The 18,669-nt window shown below is 49.4% G+C and overlaps 1 protein-coding gene across 1 annotated transcript in view; it reads left to right on the plus strand.

Annotated features, from left to right (window-relative positions):
* Positions 1-13,459: 13,459 nt before the first annotated feature.
* The window catches only part of TGM2 (transglutaminase 2), a 32,628-nt gene continuing 27,418 nt past the window's right edge, over positions 13,460-18,669 (plus strand). The window contains exons 1-2 of the mRNA XM_059038921.2: positions 13,460-13,603; positions 17,082-17,261. Coding sequence (XP_058894904.1) covers positions 13,594-13,603; positions 17,082-17,261 — 190 coding nt within the window. The 5' untranslated portion in view covers positions 13,460-13,593. The remainder of the gene's footprint in view (positions 13,604-17,081; positions 17,262-18,669) is intronic.

An 18,669-nucleotide genomic window follows, 5' to 3' on the forward strand; every position in this document is an offset into this window, starting at 1 on the left:
CAAAAATGGGCAGAAGACCTAAATAGACATTTCTCCAAAGAAGACATACAGATGACCAAGAAGCACATGAGAAGCTGCTCAGCATCACTGATTATTAGAGAAGTGCAAATCAAAACTACAGTGAGATATCACCTCACACCAGTTAGAATGGCCATCATCAGAGAATCTACAAACAATGCTGGAGAGGGTGTGGAGAAAAGGGAACCCTCTTGCACTGTTGGTGAGAATATAAATTGATACAGCCACTATGGAGAACAGTATGGAGGTTCCTTAAAAAACTAAACATAGAATTACCATATGACCCAGTAATCCCAGTATTAGGCATATACCCAGAGAAAACCATAATTCAAAAATACACATGCACCCCAATGTTCATTGCAACACTGTTTACAATAGCCAGGTCATGGAAGCAACCTAAATGCCCATCGACAGGCAAATGGGTAAAGAAGATGTGGTACATATATTACGATGGAATATTACTCAGCCATAAAAAGGAACGAAATTGGGTCATTTGTAGAGATGTGGTTGGATCTAGAGACTGTCATACAGAATGAAGTAAGTCAGAAAGAGAAAAACAAATATCATATATTAATGCATATATGTGGAACCTAGAAAAATGGCACAGATGAACCAGTTTGCAGGGCAGAAATTGAGACACAGATGTAGAGAACAAACATATGGACACCAAGGGGGGAAAGTGGTGTGGGGCGCGTGGTTGTGGGATGAATTGGGAGATTGGGATTGACATATACATACTAATATGTATAAAATGGATAACTAATAAGAACATGCTGTATAAAAAAATAAAATAAAAATCCAAAATTCCAAAAAATAAATAAATAAAATAGGGCCCAGGGATCATGATAATCACTCAATTTAAGCTCTAAAATTCCATGTTTAATGATTACCTCATTATCTTCCCCAAATTCAGCCCTAACCACACCACTCTCCCATTTAAAAGCTTTCTCATGGCTCCCTTTGGCCAAAACTGAGTCTGAAATTCAAGGCCCTTCCATGTGGTCTGGGCCCTTTCATGCTTTCCAGCCTTAACATTCCTTCCAAGTACCCCTAAACTCCAGCCACTCCATTTGACATCCCCTTTCCATTAATTCTCCACACTTTTCCTCACCCCTATGACTTTGCCCCTGTATGCACAGATAGGTCCCTTTGCATGAAATGCTCCTCTTTACGGTATCTGCCTGACAAACTCCTATTTATACTGCAAAACCCAGATTAAGTGTTACCTCTTCCATGAAGCCTGCCCTGATCTGCCACATGGAGAGACTCTCTCTCCCATCTGGGTTCCCTGAAGCCCCAAGCTTTCCTCCACCACAGCCCTGAACACAGTACATGGGAATTAATGTTTACACAGTGAGTATCTTCTAACCTGTTTCCCTCACTGACCTGAGAGTTCCTTGACAGCAGAAACTGTCTTATTCATGATTCACCCCATAGTAGGTGCTCAATAAATGTTCAACAAATAAAGTATCCCATAAGTAAAGTAATCACTTTAAAAAAACCCCACAGCTTCGTCACTAATGGTTTATGGGCTTCAAGACAAAGAGAGCCCTCTCTGGGCCTCAGTGTCCTTAGCTATAAAATGACAAGGCTGAACCAGTTGGCTTCTGAGGACATGACCTCTTCTCTCCCCACAAGCTGTGATGAGCCAGAGACAGCAGTGATGCTGTCAGCTTACTTAAGAACTAAAGAGGAATTGAGACAGAAGAGAGTTAAGCAATCTCCAGGGTCTTACAACATCTAATGCAGGGTTGGGGTTAGGGTTAGGGCCAACTCTTCACCCCTTCTTTCATTGAATTTCCTCCAAGCTTATCACCACCCCCCATTCAGATACATCACACCGTTCTCATCACCCACATTGTGCCCAGGTCACCACACCAGGGAAGAATACCTTAGACAGAGGGAACAGCAAGTGCAAAAGCTCTTAGTTGGGAGCACGCCTGGCAAGCTGAAGGAGTGGCAGGGAGGCCAGCGTGACGGGAGCTGAGTGAGCAGGAAGGGGATGGAGATGGTGGACGGAAAGCGCAGGTCCCTACACACAGCGAACACTTAGCAAATGATGGCCATGTAGATGTTGATGTGGCAGCCATTGTTGGGACATGTGACCCTGGGGTAGATGTGAAGTTTAGACAAGCACAAAGAACAGAGGGTAAAGGCACCAAGGTGTGAACAGGGCCCCACCACCTCCCTAGGCTGGGCCTCCATCCTCTCCTGCCTGGACTGTAACACCAGCCTCTTCTCTGCTCTCCCCACATCCTTGCTCCCACCCCAGTGAGCAATTGGCCCCTTGACAGGGGAAAGGTATTTTGCAAAAAGCATGGGTTTCAGAGCTGGGCATCCCTGGTCCTGGGCAAGTGCATCAGTTTCCCCATCGGTAAAATGCACAGAGTGGGCGGGCGGGTGAGGGGCTGGCACTGAAAGGCTTTAACAAAAGCCATTGGAGGTGGCTGAGCTGCTGAGCTGGTGCTGGCTGCTCCCTGTGAATCTGGGAGGGAGGGTTAATGAAGGCCAAAGTCCTGCTGGCTTTTGCTACTCAGCGCACTGCAATGAATGCGAGCTCCAGCAAGGCAGTCCCAGCGGGTCTTGGAGCTGCTGGTCTGGAAAGATGCACTTTTTCCAGGGCTGCCAGATGGCAGCTGAGAAAGAGTGGGAGTGGGCGGTGGCGTGTGGAGGTGGTCCATTGTGTTCAGCTGGCGGGATGTGTCAGAACGCAGGGCTGGGGAACTTCCCTGGCGGCCCAGTGGTTAAGACTCTGCACTCCGCTCTCCTAATGCAGGGGGAGCGAGTTCGATCCCTGATCAGGGAACTAAGATCCCACATGCTGTAAGCCGTGGCAAAAAACAAAAACAAAAACATGGGGCTGGGATCCTGGGATCCACAGGGAATGGGCAGACCAAGTGTGAAACCGCCCGACAGACCCCAGGGTCCAGCCCAGCTCCAGAATTTCCATCCAATGACCTCAGGCAAACTTGCTGCCCTCAACCTCACTCTTCTCATTGGAAATTGGCGGCTGGAGCCATTCATCATGCAGACAGAGAATTACCGGAGAGGATGACAACTTAGGGTCTTTGTAGGGCCAGCTGGGACTGCAAACAAATCAACGAAAAGCAAGAACATGCATAAGTCTTCTCCACACAGAGCTGGCACACAGTAGGTGCACAAGATGCTAGCATCCCCTCTCACCCACACCCCAGAGCTGACTTGCAGGAACAGATGGAATTGAGGCACCTGAAGCCCTTGAAAATAATAATGAGTCATTAAAACAGCCAACACTGGTGTAGCTCTCGTTGTGACCTATGCTATCCCATGCAATAGAGCATTTATTCTCAAGTCTGGGAGGCTGGAACTGTCATTATACCCATTATCTGGGTGAGAAAATTGAGGTGCAGAGACATGAAGTTACTTGCATGAGGTTGGGCAGCTATCGCACCCGGAAGATCTCCATCACTCTGCCTCTGGGCTTCCTGATAAGCCTGGGGTACCACCCAGGTAGAATGGGGACCTGGGAAGAAGGTGGGTCTTCATGCAGGACTTCATCTGAGATGAGGCATCAGCCACTTCCCCCTTCCCACATCTCCATCCCCCCAGCAAGGCCAACGGCCTGACTGTCACTTAGGAAAGGACAGGGTTAATCTAATTTGAGCCTCCGGACCATGCACAAGGTGATTCATTTTCTTTTTAAAAGCTTAAAAAAAAAAAAGAACTCAACCTGTCAGGTCTTGTTTAGAAACCTGAACGTTCCGAAAATACTGACGAAGAGAGGGGACTGCATCCATGAGAAGATTCTCAGCGAGAGGGGTGATGCTAATCCAGTGTGACAGAGGTATTTGTTTTCTCAGGCCAGAAAGGCAGAGAGTGAAAATTGCTCTTCTGGGGGTCAGCTAGCTGGGGTGCAAGCTCAGGAAGCCATCTGGGGTGGCTGTTGTGGGGTGAGCGCTGGGGTCCGCTCCCCCACCAGCTCCATTTTCCAGGAATGGTTTATCAGACGACACCATCTTAGTCACAGCATGTCAAAATCACAGAATCTAGAGCATCAGAAATTCATTATTGGTCCAACCTTGTCATTTCTCAAATGGGCAAACTGAGGCCAGAGAAAAGGAGTAAAGCATTTATTCTACCAACCATCAATCAATAGGTGTTAGAACCTGTGTTATGAAGCTCTTCCCCTCCCACCAAGGTGACCAGTGATTTCGAAAGGCAGCTATGGCTCCCTTCATGACTTTGATTTGGATTCAAGTCTCTGCTCCGTGGTCCAGGGCAGGTTATTTAGGCTCTCTGAGCCTCGATTTCCTCCATAAAATGAGGACAACGATCCCTAAACCCTATAGAGTCGTTGGGAGAATTAAATAAGAGAAATGTCTGTTCCAGTCTTTGGTTACATGAACAGGCACAGACTCAGGGCAGCTTAACAATTTCCCAAAAAATCACTTGGAAGGGCATGGGAATGGCTTACAGGTATTTACACAAAAGAAATGAAAATATATGTCTGCACAAAGAGCTGTACCTCTATGTTTATAGCAGCTCTATCTATAATCACCCAGAACAACTCAAATGTCCTTCAGCTGGTTAATGTAGAAATAAACTGTGATGTATTCATTCAATGGAATATTTACTACTCAGCAGCACAAAGGAAGGTACAGCCAATACTTGCAACAACTGGATGAATCTCAAATGCATTATGCTAAGTGAGAGAAGCCAGACTCAAAAGGGTATCTATGGTATGATTCCATTCATACGGCAATCGGAAAAGACAAAACAGTAGGAACAATAATAAATCAGCGGTTGCCAGGGACAGAGGAAGTGGGGAGAGAATTGCCAGGAAAAGGGCAGGAGGAAAATTTGGGGGGGAATGGAAATGTTCTATATCACGATTGTGATATAGTAACAGGACAGTATATGTTTGTCAGCTCATTGAACTGTATGCTCAAAAAGGTGAAATGGATTGCATGTAAATTATAACTCAATAAATCTGACTTTTAAAAATGTCAAACAAAAGCTTAAAAGCCTAGCTTCAGAAAAGACAAAAAGTGAAGTCGTTTTAGGAATGAACCAGCAAACTTTAACCATCATTTAGAACTTGTGTCAGAGCCAGAAGATTCAAAGTCCCAGGAGAGCATCTGATTGGCTGAGTTTGGGTCCCAGGCCCACCTTAACTAGAGTTGGGCAGGGCCATTTGATTGACAACTCCATCAAGCCTGTAGAAAAGGGCAGTTAACCCAGAGGCAAATGAACCGTGTCTCCAAAGAGGACTCCATCAACTGCAGAGGCCTGTAGCCTTGGGGTTTATTATCCTGGATACTGAGCTCTGCCTTTGCAGGAATGAGACTAAAACTTGCATCTTCTGTGACGATGGGACATGGTGACGGCAGACTCCCCTCAGACGTGAAAGTTGGGTTTCAGACTAATGGGGTCAAGCTGAGAGCTGCTTCAGACCTACAAACACTGGGTTCGGACAATCTCTTGAGCGGCTCATCAAACAGGTGGGAGAAACAACGATCAGTTCAGCCACACAAGTGTTCAATTTAGCTAGACAAGCTCAGCCACTGCCTTAGACGGTCATTTATTTCCATGAAAGAAAGTGTTTGATTCTTATTGACTGAGCAGGGTGTGTCAAGCAGACACAACCGATGACCTAGCCTAAGTGGGGGAGATGCAGGGTAATGCTACAGAATCCAGTGGTTCATCCCCCATGTCTTCACAGCCCCAAATGGCCATGGGGGCTTAACCAGGCCCCCATGCGAAGGCTTAGCTCCCCTGGCATGAAGTTCCAGCAGTATGGATTACAGGTATGGACTTCAGAGCACTCGCTCTGCCCCTTCTAAACTGTGTGACCTTGGGCTAGTCACTTCACCTCTCTGACCCTCCTTTTAACACAGTAAAAATTTTTCAAGCACTTTCTTGGATTTCACTGGGATTAAGCGCTCCAGAAGCATTTAAAGACATAAACAGGACTGTGAAGTAAACAGAAACTCAGTGTACCATTCTCAAAATTCTGCATTTCAGATGTGGGAACACTTGTGAATTTCTTCTTTACTCACGTGCTGTGATTGTGGGTTTGGTTTTGTAAGATTGTGCCAGTACTAACAAAAGTGTTTTTTTTAACGGGCTGATTGTGGATTTTGTTTGGTTTTTTTTTTTGGAAGGGGGCAGCAGGCAGATTTCTTTTCTTTTTTTTTTTCTTCTCAATCTATATTTTTCTACCTTCTTTGCCAGAATTTCTTTCTACCTTCTTTGCCAGAATTTCTTTATTCTGGAGTATTTCCATTTTTATAAAAACTCAACAGGTTATTCTTTTTCTCTTGAAAAATTAATCTTTAATTACCAAAGGATACATAAAAACACTTCCCCTCTTAAAAATTTTCCACCTTCCAGGAAATACTGAAACCACCTTTAACCACCACTACCTACCCCCTAATTATGGCCCCATTACTCCTCCCATCACTGTCAGCAATTTGGAGAGAATTTTTCCAACCTTCTTTTGTATACTTCTGTTTACATATTTTACATATATTTACTTATTTGTTCTCATGGGAAATGAACAGTCTTGTGGAATCATAACCTACGTAATGCCCTGCGGTTTACTCTCTTTGCTCAACATTATGACTTGGAATTGTTTTCATTGTCCATACACAGAGGACTACTTCTTCTGGTTTTTAACTGCCATATAATATTCCCAGGCATGGCTTATTTATTCATCCCCCTTTGCTGGGCGCTTAGGTTGTGGCCAGTTTTTGCCAAAAGGAATAATGATGTAAAGACCCTCCCTTTACAGACTCTTTGGGCACACTTGCAAGTATTTCTCTTCAGTTTAATTTGAAAACGGGACAATATTTGCAAAGGCTTTCAGAACTTTATTCTTGTGTTTTGTTTTTTAAATCCACTTTCATTTTAAAAAACCATGTTGTTGAGATATAATTTACACCCCATAAAATTCATCCATTTATAATGTTCAATTCAATGGTGTTTAGTATATTCACATATTTGTGCAACCATCACCACAATCTAATGGTAGAACATTTTCCTCACCCTCCCAAAGAAACCCCAAGCCCATCAGCTGTCACTCTCCGTCCCCCCTCCCTTCAGTTCCTGACAACCACTCATCTACTTTCTGTCTCTGTGGAGTTACCTAGTCTGCATTTCATATAAATGGAATCACAGAATATGTGGTCTTCTTAGATTGGCTTCTTTTCCTGAGCATAATGGTTTGGAAGTTCCTCCATGTTATAGATGCATCACTACTTCATTTTTTTAAATTGTCAAATAACCCTTTTTTGAGTGTTTATTCTCTACCAGGCATGGTGTTAATCCTCACAAAAAGCCTGAGAAGCAGGCACGATTATTATCATACCCATTTTACAGATGAGGAAACTGGGGCTTGGAAGTGCTCTGACTTAGCCAAGGTCACACACAGGAAAGTAAATGGTAGAGCTGGCTTTGAACCCAGGTGTGTTGAGCCCCCATACCTGTGTCCTTGCAGCTGAACTGCACTGCTGCTAAAAGAAGCAGGGAGGGAGTGAAAAGTGTCTCAGGGACTCAGTGGGCAGAGCACAAATTCCCTTCTACTCATAGGATGCCTCTGGGTCACTATCATGCCCGCTGATGATTGCCCCATGAGGCTGGACTATTGACCCAACTCCAAATGGCCCTAGACCTTACCAATGTCAGAGGCCCTGCGCCTGCTTGTGCAGCTTTTCTGCCGTCTCCCTCTTTCTTGGCACTTCCCACCTCTAGTGTTTCTTCTCTCCAGTCCTAATGTCTTAATGTCTAACCTTTAGGGGCTATCACTTCCGAGACGGTGTTACATCTTTGCTAGGATTGTATGCCAAGTAAGTGATAATTGGTTGTGAGTAAGGGTCTGAAGTGGGTTTTCCTATGATTAAAGCAAATCTTGCTGCCTGAAATGGTCAGGACTCCACTCTCCAAAAATCCTAAAACTCTCCATTCCCCAGGGGTGTCTGGAGAGTTAAGAACTGTAAGCACATAATGGTGACAACAATAATAGAATCAAGTTACTCTCCTTGGGAGGGGTTTTCACGTCTTTGGGTCTCCTCCTCGGAGCCCAGTGAGCTGGGGGTGGAAGGGAGTTGTCCCTTTTAAGACTTGAGGCCACACAGCCAGTAAGAGGGAGAGCAGGGTTGGAGACTAGTGCTCTCGGACCCCATGTCAGCCCCTGCCACACCAACTCACCGTGGTTCCATTGTACAAGTCTCATGTTTCACCCCATTCCCAGTGACAACGCAATGCCCCGTTGCCAAGTTAAATAAAGGCAGCTTTCTACCTTCTCAAAATTGAGAGTAGAGGTCCAGGCCAGGACTTGTTTTTCTTGTGTTTGGAGGCCCCACCCTGACTCTGCCCTAACTTGCTGTGTGATCTGGAGAAAGCTATTTGCCCTCTCTGAGGCTCAGCAGTGGGTCTGCCTACTCCTGAGATTGCAGGAGATATGACTGGAGAGTAAGTTGGGCCCACACCTGTCATCTCTGGTGGAGGCAACAAGAATTGAAAGATGCCCCAGCACCGTGCCCTGGCCCCTGGCCCTGCCACAGGCACCACAAGTCCTGCCAACCAAGGCTCTGCGGTAACCCCCTGAGTCTGGCCCAAGCTTGAACAAGTCTCTCTCTCTCTCTGTCTCTCTCTGTTTCTCTCTCTCTGCCGCAGGTCACTTATTCATTCAACAGACATTTATTGAGCAGGCAGGTGAGCAGTGGGAGACAGACAGACAGACAGACACACATACACACACACACACACATTGGTCCTTATACAACACAGACTGTGACTGTGTCCTGCAGGTACTGGGCATGAGGGAAGGGAAATCCTGCTCTAGGAGGAGGTGGCCTTTGGAGGGGCATAAAGCCTGGGTGAAATTTTGATAGGTGAAGGGGGGAGGGCATCTCAGACAGCACGCCTTGAGCAAAGGCTTGGAGGTAGATAATTGCAGGGTGCATTTGGGGGCCGGTAGTGTGTCTGGTGAGGCTGGAGGATACAAATATGGGAGATGCGATTGGAGGGTAAGCTGAGCCAGAGCTGCAGGGCCTCCAAAGCCAGGCTGAAGAGTTCATACTTTCCCCCAGGGGTTTCAGAAGGAGAGGGACAAGCTCAGATCACTTCTCAGAAGGCTCCCTTTGGCTCCATAACTCCTCTCATTCTCACATCAGCCCCAGGAGGGCTGGATTGTGATTTCTGCTTTTACAGAAACAGAAACTGAAGTTTCAGAGAAATGAACTAAAGTACTCATGGTGCCTAGAACTTAAGTGGCAGAGTTGGGGCTGAGCCCCTATGCTGGGGGCAAGGAGTTGGGAGGGGGGCACATTGTAAGGGTGGAGCTGAGGACACCATGGCCAGGTCAGTTTTTCCACTTGCAGAATGGACACATTGGGAGGGCCCTCCCCAGTCAGGTGCCCTGCTCTCAGCTCCCCACAGCCTGGGACACACACCCAGGTCCTGCCTCGGAGAGGCCACCCACCATACTTCCTCTCAAAGGGCCTAAAATGTCATGCCTGCCCCTTGACATTTTCCCTAAGTCCCCTTTTCTCACACCCCTACCTCAGCCCCTCCCACCTCAGGGGATTCTGGCCCTGACCTCCCTGGGTTTCGTGCTAGACGCTGCTCATTTGCCATTAGTCACCAAATGGTAGAAAAGCTGAGACCATGTCCTTATTACTGTCCCACCCACTACCGCCCAGCCCTCCCTCCCCTCCCAACTCAGCCATCCAGGGCCATCTCTGGTCTGGGGGTCCCTTGTCCTTAGGGAATAGCTGAACCCAGCCAGGGCTTGGGAGCCCAGCTGTGCTGTAACCTCAGGCAGTTTCCCCAACCTCTCTGAACCTTAATCCTTTTCTTTTTCTTCCCTTCCTTCCTTCTTTCCATTCTTCCTTTTACTCTGACTCATGCCTCCCTCTCTCATGCCACAGACATTTATTGATCGTCTACAGTACACCAGACACCATGGGTCAAAAGCATGGGCCACTGCTCTTGGAGGCCTCACTTGCCAAGAGCTGTTAAGATTAGACAGGCCCCAGGCCCCAGAGACCCCATCCTTGGGTGGGCAGGAATGGGGTTGGGGGTGCGGGATAGGGCTGATCTCTGAACCCTGGAAGAGCCAGCTCCGGCTTTTGAACCAAGCCCAAGTTCCATGCCCCGACTTACTGACTGTGTAACCTCGGGCAAGTCACTTCACCTCTCTGAGCCCCAGTTTCCCCATTTAATAAACAACTAAAGTCATATTGTGAGATTTAAACAGCATATCTGACTGGTAATGGGTTATTCCAAAGTTCTAAAAATTCACCTTTGTCTCCACCTCAAGGCCTGGAAATCCTTATGGGATGAAGGACTGATCCCTTGAATGGGGGAGTTCAGGCATCAATCAGTGGTCCTGGGTCCAAGACTTACTTACGAGGCAGGGAGTTCTTCTAAGAAACCCCCCAATAGTGTAGAATGTGCAAATATTCTACCTTGTTTGCAACCTACTTCACCTACACACGTCAGAATCTCCCTTTTGTGGGGGAAGGGGAGCCTTGACTCTTGATGACGTCATCATAAAAAGTTTTAGGTGACATTTACTGAGCACTTACTATGTGCCCCCCACTGCAGTCATTATCTCTAATTCCCAGAAGTGGTGATTCTTATTATACCTGCTTTATAGATGAGGAGATTGAGGTTTGGACAGGTCTAGTAATTTACCCAGGATCACAGAGTCAAGAATGACCTCAGCTGTATCCTGCCCTGCACTTCCCCTGTAAGGGGTGATGAAGGGTCACCTCCTGCACTGTCTGGGGACCTTGAGCTCACAACCACCCTCCCTGGGCCTCAGTTTCCCCCTCAGTAAAACGATTTTGAATTTTTACTTGCACAGTGAGGTAAGACAAGGCAGGGTTTCCCAACCCCTCTGAGCAGATGGGAAAACTGTGGCCCAGAGTGAGGCAAGGGCACCCTGGTCACCAGGCCTGGAATCCAGGTCTTTGGGCTCAGCCTGTGGTCTGGTCTTTACCTGTCACTTCTTTTTTTTTTTTTTTTTTTTTTTTTTTGTGGTACACGGGCCTTGTGGCCTCTACCATTGTGGAGCACAGGCTCCGGACGCCCAGGCTCAGCGGCCATGGCTCACGGGAGAGCCGCTCCACGGCATGTGGGATCTTCCTGGACCGGAACATGAACCCGTGTCTCCTGCATCAGCAGACAGACTCCCAACCACTACGTCACCTGGGAAGCCCTATCTGTCACTTCTTGGAAGCCAGTTCTGATTCAGACTGCCCTGGGTTGGCTCAAGAGCTTGAATCACTTATGTGGTCATAGTTCTATAGAAACAGGGAGAGGAAGGAAGAGGCGGCAGCTGACATGGTCAGGGACAGGTCTGGGGCTCTGTACCAAGCCCCATGCAGGGCACCAGGAACAACCTGATGGGTAAAAACGCTTCCAGTGTATTCCTGCCCTCCAGGGAGCTCCCAGGTGGGGGTGATACAGGGAGATTAGTGCCAAGTGGAGAAGAAATGTCATTTCCAAACGGAAAAGAATGGACAAAGGCAAAACCCATCGTTTCATGTGGGGCAGGTCCGATTCTTGTACAAACGCTGAGCCTGCAGCCTTCCTTCTGCAGAGCCTGACTTTCCCCGGGCCTCCTGTTTCTCTTTGAGGCCTCTACTCTCAGAGCCACGTTCTGGGACACATGGCATTTTTGCTCCAAAACTCAAAGGCCCCAGTTATTTAGTGATCACTATGTACTAGGTGCCCAAACTCAGTCATTATGGTTGAGTCTAACTCCAGGCCTGTGAGGGAAGAATTCTCTCTCTTTTTTTTTTTGCGGTACACGGGCCTCTCGCTGCTGTGGCCTCTCCCCTTGCGGAGCACAGGCTCCGGACGCGCAGGCTCAGCGGCCATGGCTCACGGGCCCAGCCGCTCTGCGGCATGTGGGATCTTCCCGGACCGGGGCACGAACCCGTGTCCCCTGCATCGGCAGGTGGATTCTAAACCACTGCGCCACCAGGGAAGCCCACAAATCCTGGCTTCTTGACTGATGTTTGTGCACCCCACTCCTTCCTTTGAGCTCTCGCTAGCTGTAGGGAACAGTTTCTACAACAATCTATAAGATGGGGCAATGACAGGGTTCACCCATTAGGCTATTTTATGGGTCAGCAGGGCCCAAAACTGTTGTAAGTTTGTTTACTAAGACCTCAGGCAGGGTCCACTTGACTCAGGGACACACATCTACTAAAACAACACAGGTTTGTTCCCTGCACTGTGTCACACAAGAATGGAAACTGGGGCCAATTTTGTAGCCTAAAGCCATCAAGAGATATGGAACTTATGCTGGAAAAGGGGCTGGAGGAGGCTCACAGGCTCCTGCCTTTCCAAGGACCCTCCCTGTTCAGGACTTGTGGTGGCTAAGAACGATAGGAGGCTGGGGGACCAGAGGGAGAAGAATGGGTGATCCCCCCACCCCCTAGGGTGCTAGGAGTGAGAGGTCAGAGGTTGAGTCCCTGGGATGTTGGCTTTGTTTCCTTCTGGCACAGGCTGGACCTGAAGGAACATCATCAGTAGAGGGAGGGAGTGGGGGAGGGGTAAGTGGATGGATGGATAGATGGATGGATGGATGGGTGAGTAGATGTATGAATGAATGATTAGATGGATGGACGATTAGGTGGATAGAGGGATGGATGAGATAGAGGGATGTCTCTGGATTTTGCGACAGAGACAGGTATGTTGTGTCTGTCTTTGTGGGTGTGTCTGCATGTCTGTACATGAGGCCATGTCTGTCTGTGTGTCCGTCTCCCAGTATCTGCACCTTTGTGTGTCTATAAGTGCCCCAATCTGATTTTGTGTCCACCTCTGTTGGTGTGTGGTCTGTGTGTCTGTGAGCTGGGTGCATCCGGACACCTGCTTATTTGTGTGTGGTTCTTGGTGGGTACCTGTCCGTGTGTGTCTGGCTGTAGCTATGTACAGGCATGTCTCTGATTTTAATCTGATTTTCTGTCCACATCACCGTCTCTGTGTGTCCAGGTTTATTTGCCATATCTGTCACAGTGTGTCTGTGTCTCTGTGCGTCCACAACCCTACGTCCCTGCTTGTGTGTCTGTGTCTGCTCCATATGTATCTTTATCTGACCGTTTGTGTGTCTTCTTGATCCCGGGTCTGACCTGACTGCGGGTCCATGTCTGTGTATCCAAGTATGCCTGTGTGTCCTGGTGCAATTGCGTGTCTGTATCTGTGTGTGTGTTTCTGTTATCCAGGTGTCTCTGTTACCCAGGATCTGACTCTGTGTATCCAGGTGTGTCTGTGTGTCCCCGTGGCTGCCGTCCCAGCCCTGCGCTGTTTCCCCAGGGGGCGCCCTTGCCCAACCTTCACTTCCTCCCTCGTCTCCTGAACCCCGGGTGCGCCCCAGCCGGCTGGTGGAGAGGAGCGTGGCACCCAGACAGGGCACCGCCTCCCCGCCAGGTCCCCGCCTTCCCGCGAGGCCCCGCCCCTAGCCCGCCCCTAAGCGGGCTATAAGTTCACCGTCGGTCTCAGCCTCTGCATTGCCTGTCGCTAGTGGTCTTCACTTGAGAGTCCTGCCACCGGTCTGAGGAGCACAGCGACCACCCGACCATGGCCGAGGGTGAGTATCAGGGTCAGCGCCGCTGCGACCGCTCAGAGGCCCCGGGTCCAGCCATCCTTACCTGGTCTCTGTGGCCCCACCGGTGCAGTGGGGATCAGGACCGGGCTGGGCTCAATCCGTAAGTCCCCAGTTTGGAGCGCAACAGGTGGGCTGGGCTGGGTGAGAGGTGCCTGGCTCCCAGCCCTGGCTCTGCTTGGGGCCTCAGCTTCCCCATCCCCAGGGCATACTCATTAACCTCTGCATTCCTGGATCAGATGAGGCAATGGAACACGAAGGCGTGTTATGAATGGTAAAGTACTGTGTTAGCAGACCATTGTCACTTGTCCTCCGTCAGTTAGTGGGAGCTGGCTTCCTACTGCATGCCAGGCGTGAAGCTGTACAGAGGGTGCTGGCCTGGACTCAGGTACTTAGTTTTAGTTAGTCCGTGGGGGTGCGTAACCCAAGCCTGGCTGTCTCCTTGGCCTCGGGGGCCAGAGAGGAGCTCCCAGCATCCTATGGGGGAGAGGCCTGAGAGCAGACTTGCTCTCCTAAGTCCCTCCCTGCCCTCAAGTTCTGCGACCCTAGTCCTTGGCCACTGGTTGGGTCTCAGTTTCCCCTCCTGTAAAACATGGACAGAGGAACCACTGACGTGCCCGACCTGCTGTGTGATCTCGGGCCATCTTTGTCCCTCTCTGGGACCCAGCTCCCCAACACATGCGATCGAAAGCCAGCTCAGGGCTGGCTGCGATGCGTCACCTGGGTGGCCACTTGTGCCCCATGCAGTTTCCCACCCTGTCCCCAAGAGTGGGGCTCAGTAGACCTGGGGGACTATGGAGATGCCAATTATGATGAGCCCCCTGCCCCATTGCCAGAGTGGCCACTTCCTACAGGGGTCCCGGTGGCCTGGAAGACCTCGGGTTCTTTCTCAGTGCAGAAATCCTAAGATCCTAGACCCCAGTGTTTCTGCACCTCTAGAGCTGGGCATGATTTCTGGAAATCTTTCTTCAGACAATAGAGTGAGAAAGCGCTGCATCTGCCCCAGACCAGGGACTGACCATCTCTCTAAGGTCTCCTAGGGGGACAACAGCGGCCTCTTTCTTGCTTAAGCTCTCTGGAGTTGAAGTTTCCCAAAACAGTGTTTCTTCACCCCAGCAGGCCAGCAGGAAGTTCTTCCTTGTGGCTAGCGGAGGTCTCTCTTGCTGTGATTGCAGGGGCCTCAACTTCCCCCAGGTCTCCTCCTAGGCTTGAAACAACACAGGAAATGGGCGGGGATGGGAGGAGTGGAGGGGGGCAGGGGGAATGGACCACAAATTCTGAGCTGTGAGTGAGGTTGTTACTAGTGCGGGCTCCCGAGTCTACAGCCCTGGATTCAAACCCCAAAGCTTCAGCCTGTGCTTGCCATGAGACCTGGGGCCGTGTAATGTCTCTGTCTACAAAGTGAAACTCGTGATAGTAGCTGTGTAGGTGGGTAGTTGTGAGGTTTAAGTGGAGATAATCCATGTCAAAGGCTTCGGCAGTTACTGGACAATTTGTTTGTGCCTCATTTGGGGGATATTCCATGGCGGGAGGGAGGAGACCTGCATGTATGTCCCTGTGGAAGGACCCACTTGCTGGGTGACTTTGGCAAATCGCTGCCCCTGGGCCTCAGTCGGACCACATACTCTTAAGGGTCTCATAATTCTGAGCATCTCCCTTGCCCGCTCCTCTCACCCTACGGTCCCCCTAATCTTGACCTTGATTAGGTCAGATTGAGTTTTGCCAAGTTTTATGAGATTTGACCCTCACTCTCCCATCACCCCAATCCCTCCCTGGTCTTCAGCTCCCTCTGAAAATATGGGAAAAGAGAACTTTCACATATCAAACTTTTGCCCTGGGCTCGGCCCCAGGGAAACGGTGTCCTCTGCTAGACCTCACAGCAGCCCTTTGATGCTTCAGAAAAGGAGGCACAGAGATGGAGAGACACCTTCCCCAGGATCACACAGCGGCACAGCAGAACTGAAACTCAGGTCCAGAAGACTCCAAAACCTCTGTCATTGAAAAAAATTTTTTCTTATGGAGAATATTGAACATACATAAAAGTAGAGAGAACAGTAGAATAAATGCCTATGTTCTCGTCACCTGGTCCCAGCTACCACCAACTTATGGCTACTGTTGCCTCCTGCGCTCACACCCCACAACCCATTATTTGGAAACAAATCCCAGGCATCACATCATTTCATCCGTAAATATTTCAATATATCTCTCCAAAGAATAAGGACTCCTTTTTAGACATAAACAAATTAAAAATTCCTTAATATCACCATTATACATCAGTATTCAAATTTCTAATTGCCTCATGCATGTAATAAATAGTTTTTAAAATCAAAATCCAAATAAGGGTCACACAGCACAGTGGGTTGTAATGTGTTTTAGGTTTCTCTTAGTCTATAGGTTATCCCTTCAACTTTTTTTTCTTGTCTTGTCTTTTTTTTTTTTTGCAATTTATTGGTTAAAGAAACTGATTACCTATAGTTTCCCAGAGTATGAATTTTGTTGATTGCTTCCTGGTTCTGTGTTTACATCTTCCTCAGTCCTCTGTATTTTCTGGGAATTGGAAATTGAACCTAAAAGGCAAAGCCCGTGTAATTAATCGATACCGAATACCACCCCCCTTTTTACCAAAAGAGCCCTCCAATCACAATAGACTAGCTCGTGTTTAGTAGGCATTTATTTTGAGCCAGGCACCGGGCTAAATGGCTCACCACAGCCCTGTTAGGTGGGTCCTGCTGTCCCCACCTGTGGACACATGGGGAAAAGTGAGGCCCAGAAAAGCTGAGTTGCCTGAGGGCCCACGGCTGGGAGGTGCAAAGCCTTCCCCACTTGTCGCAGTGTGCGCAACCTGTGATAGAGCATGGACTTGGGGATATGGGGAGGGGGAAGGGTAAGCTGTGACGAAGTGAGAGAGTGGCATGGACATATATACACTACCAAACATAGGGTGGATAGCTAGTGGGAAGCAGCCGCATGGCACAGGGAGATCAGCTCGGTGCTGTGTGACCACCTAGAGGGGTGGGATAGGGAGCGTGGGAGGGAGGCGCAAGAGGGAGGAGATATGGGGATATATGTATATGTATAGCTGATTCACTTTGTTATACAGCAGAAACTAACACACCATAGTAAAGCAATTATACTCCAATAAGGATGTTAAAAAAAAAAAGAAAAAAAAGAGCTGGGGAAGGAATTCCCCGTCAGTCCAGTGGTTAGGACTCCTGGCTTCCACTGCAGCGGGCCCAGGTTCGATCCCTGGTCGGGGAACTAAGATCCTGAAAACCGTGCAGCACAGCCAAAAAAAAAGAGTTGGTGAGATTCAGGCCCAGTTAGCCCCTGGGGTGACAGGGCGGGTAGGGATTGGGAAGGCTGGCTCCCGGGGGCACCCTGAACCCCTAACGTCCAGGGAGCTCAGGGCTCACAGCTGGCTGAGGGATGGAACCACGGCTCAAACCCCTCACTGTCTCCACAGATCTTGTTCTGGAGAGGTGTGACCTGGAGCTGGAGGCCAATGGCCGTGACCACCACACAGCTGAGCTGTGCAGGGAGAAGCTGGTGGTGCGACGGGGCCAGCCCTTCCGGCTGACGCTGCACTTCGAGGGCCGAAACTACGAGGCCGGCGTGGACAGCCTCACCTTCTGTGCTGTAACCGGTGAGTCCCACGCCTGCACCTCCCTGTTCTGTGATTTCGTTGTCCCCTGACCATTGGACAGGTGACGCCGTTCCTCTTCACCCCCTGAGAAATTCCCAGCAGTCATACCCCATTTTACAGATGAGGGAACTGAGGCCAGAGAGTGCAGAAATGTCTCCGCGGGCCACTCAGTCTTGTAGATAAGTCTGTGCTTCTGGACGCCTGGGTTCCTGACAACCTGTTGTCACCAGGGTGGAGGGGGAGGTTTGCCGCCACACGGGTCCATCAAGGTCCAGCCTGCCTTTTCCCACATCAGAACAACTTCCCAATTCTTATCAACAGCCACCCCTGCAAACCCACACAACCTGATGAAGCCACTGGGATCAGGCCCAAAGGGGGTCTGGTTGGTGGAGAGAACCCCAGCTGGCTCCAGCCCTCTGAGTGGGCAGTTTTATGTTCCCCTAGTTCTTTCTCTAAGCCTTGGGAGGCTGCCTCAGACTCAGGAGCTGGACAGACAGACCTGGGTTCTGGTGTGGAGCAGACTGCCTACCCTCTGTGTGACCCTGGGCTAGTTGCTTAGCCTCTCTGAGGTAAAGCACTCCTGGTGGAAGGTCGTTAGGTGAGAAGGGTCTGACATGAGGGAGTGCTCTCCACATGTTAGCAGCTGTTTGCTGGTCTTGCTCCAGGGACTCCAGTGATGGATGAAGGGACATTGAGGCCCCAACCACCCCATCCCCAGATGCCCAGTATCTAGTCTTCTTTGCTATTCCCAGGAAAGTGGCCTTAAATGCCAAATCCCTGGGTTTGACTTCTGATGGGAACCACTCCCTTGAGGTCAGAGAGGGGCCGCCTGGCTGGGACTCTGGCCCAAGCGTGGGAAAGGTGAGCTCTAGCTCTTTCTGAGGTCTCTGAGGCCAGAGAGCAAGCGGGCTGAGGCCTATACTACCTGGGAGGCCGTTTGCTAAAGCTTATCATAGCTCCTGCAGACCGGCCACGGATATCCCCTTCATCCCTTTCCTCCCTCCCCCTTCCCTTCTGGCAGTAACACACCTACTAGCCAGGACACCCCCCCACACACATATCCAGCATCCTTGGGCTTCTTCCAATAAATCTGAGGGGCCTCCTGCAAGTCTCTGATCTTTCCAGCCTCAGTTTCCCCCTCTGTAAAGTGGAAGGCTGAATCCATGGCAGTTAAGAGCTGGGTGTGGTGCCCTGAGAAGTGTCAGGCTTGGCTTGATGAAAATCACATCTATGGTGTATGCATACTCATCCTGAATCCTTCTGTTCTGGAAGCGTAACTAGCACCCATTTTACAGATGAGAGCTCTGAGGCTCAGAAAGGTCAAGTTACTTGCCCAGATCACACAGTAAGTTGGGGACACAGCAGGATTGAAACCCTGACCCCAGAGTTGAGGCTTTTCATTGATGTG

This window comes from Kogia breviceps, chromosome 14, assembly GCF_026419965.1.
Source record: "Kogia breviceps isolate mKogBre1 chromosome 14, mKogBre1 haplotype 1, whole genome shotgun sequence".
NCBI lineage: Eukaryota > Metazoa > Chordata > Mammalia > Artiodactyla > Physeteridae > Kogia > Kogia breviceps.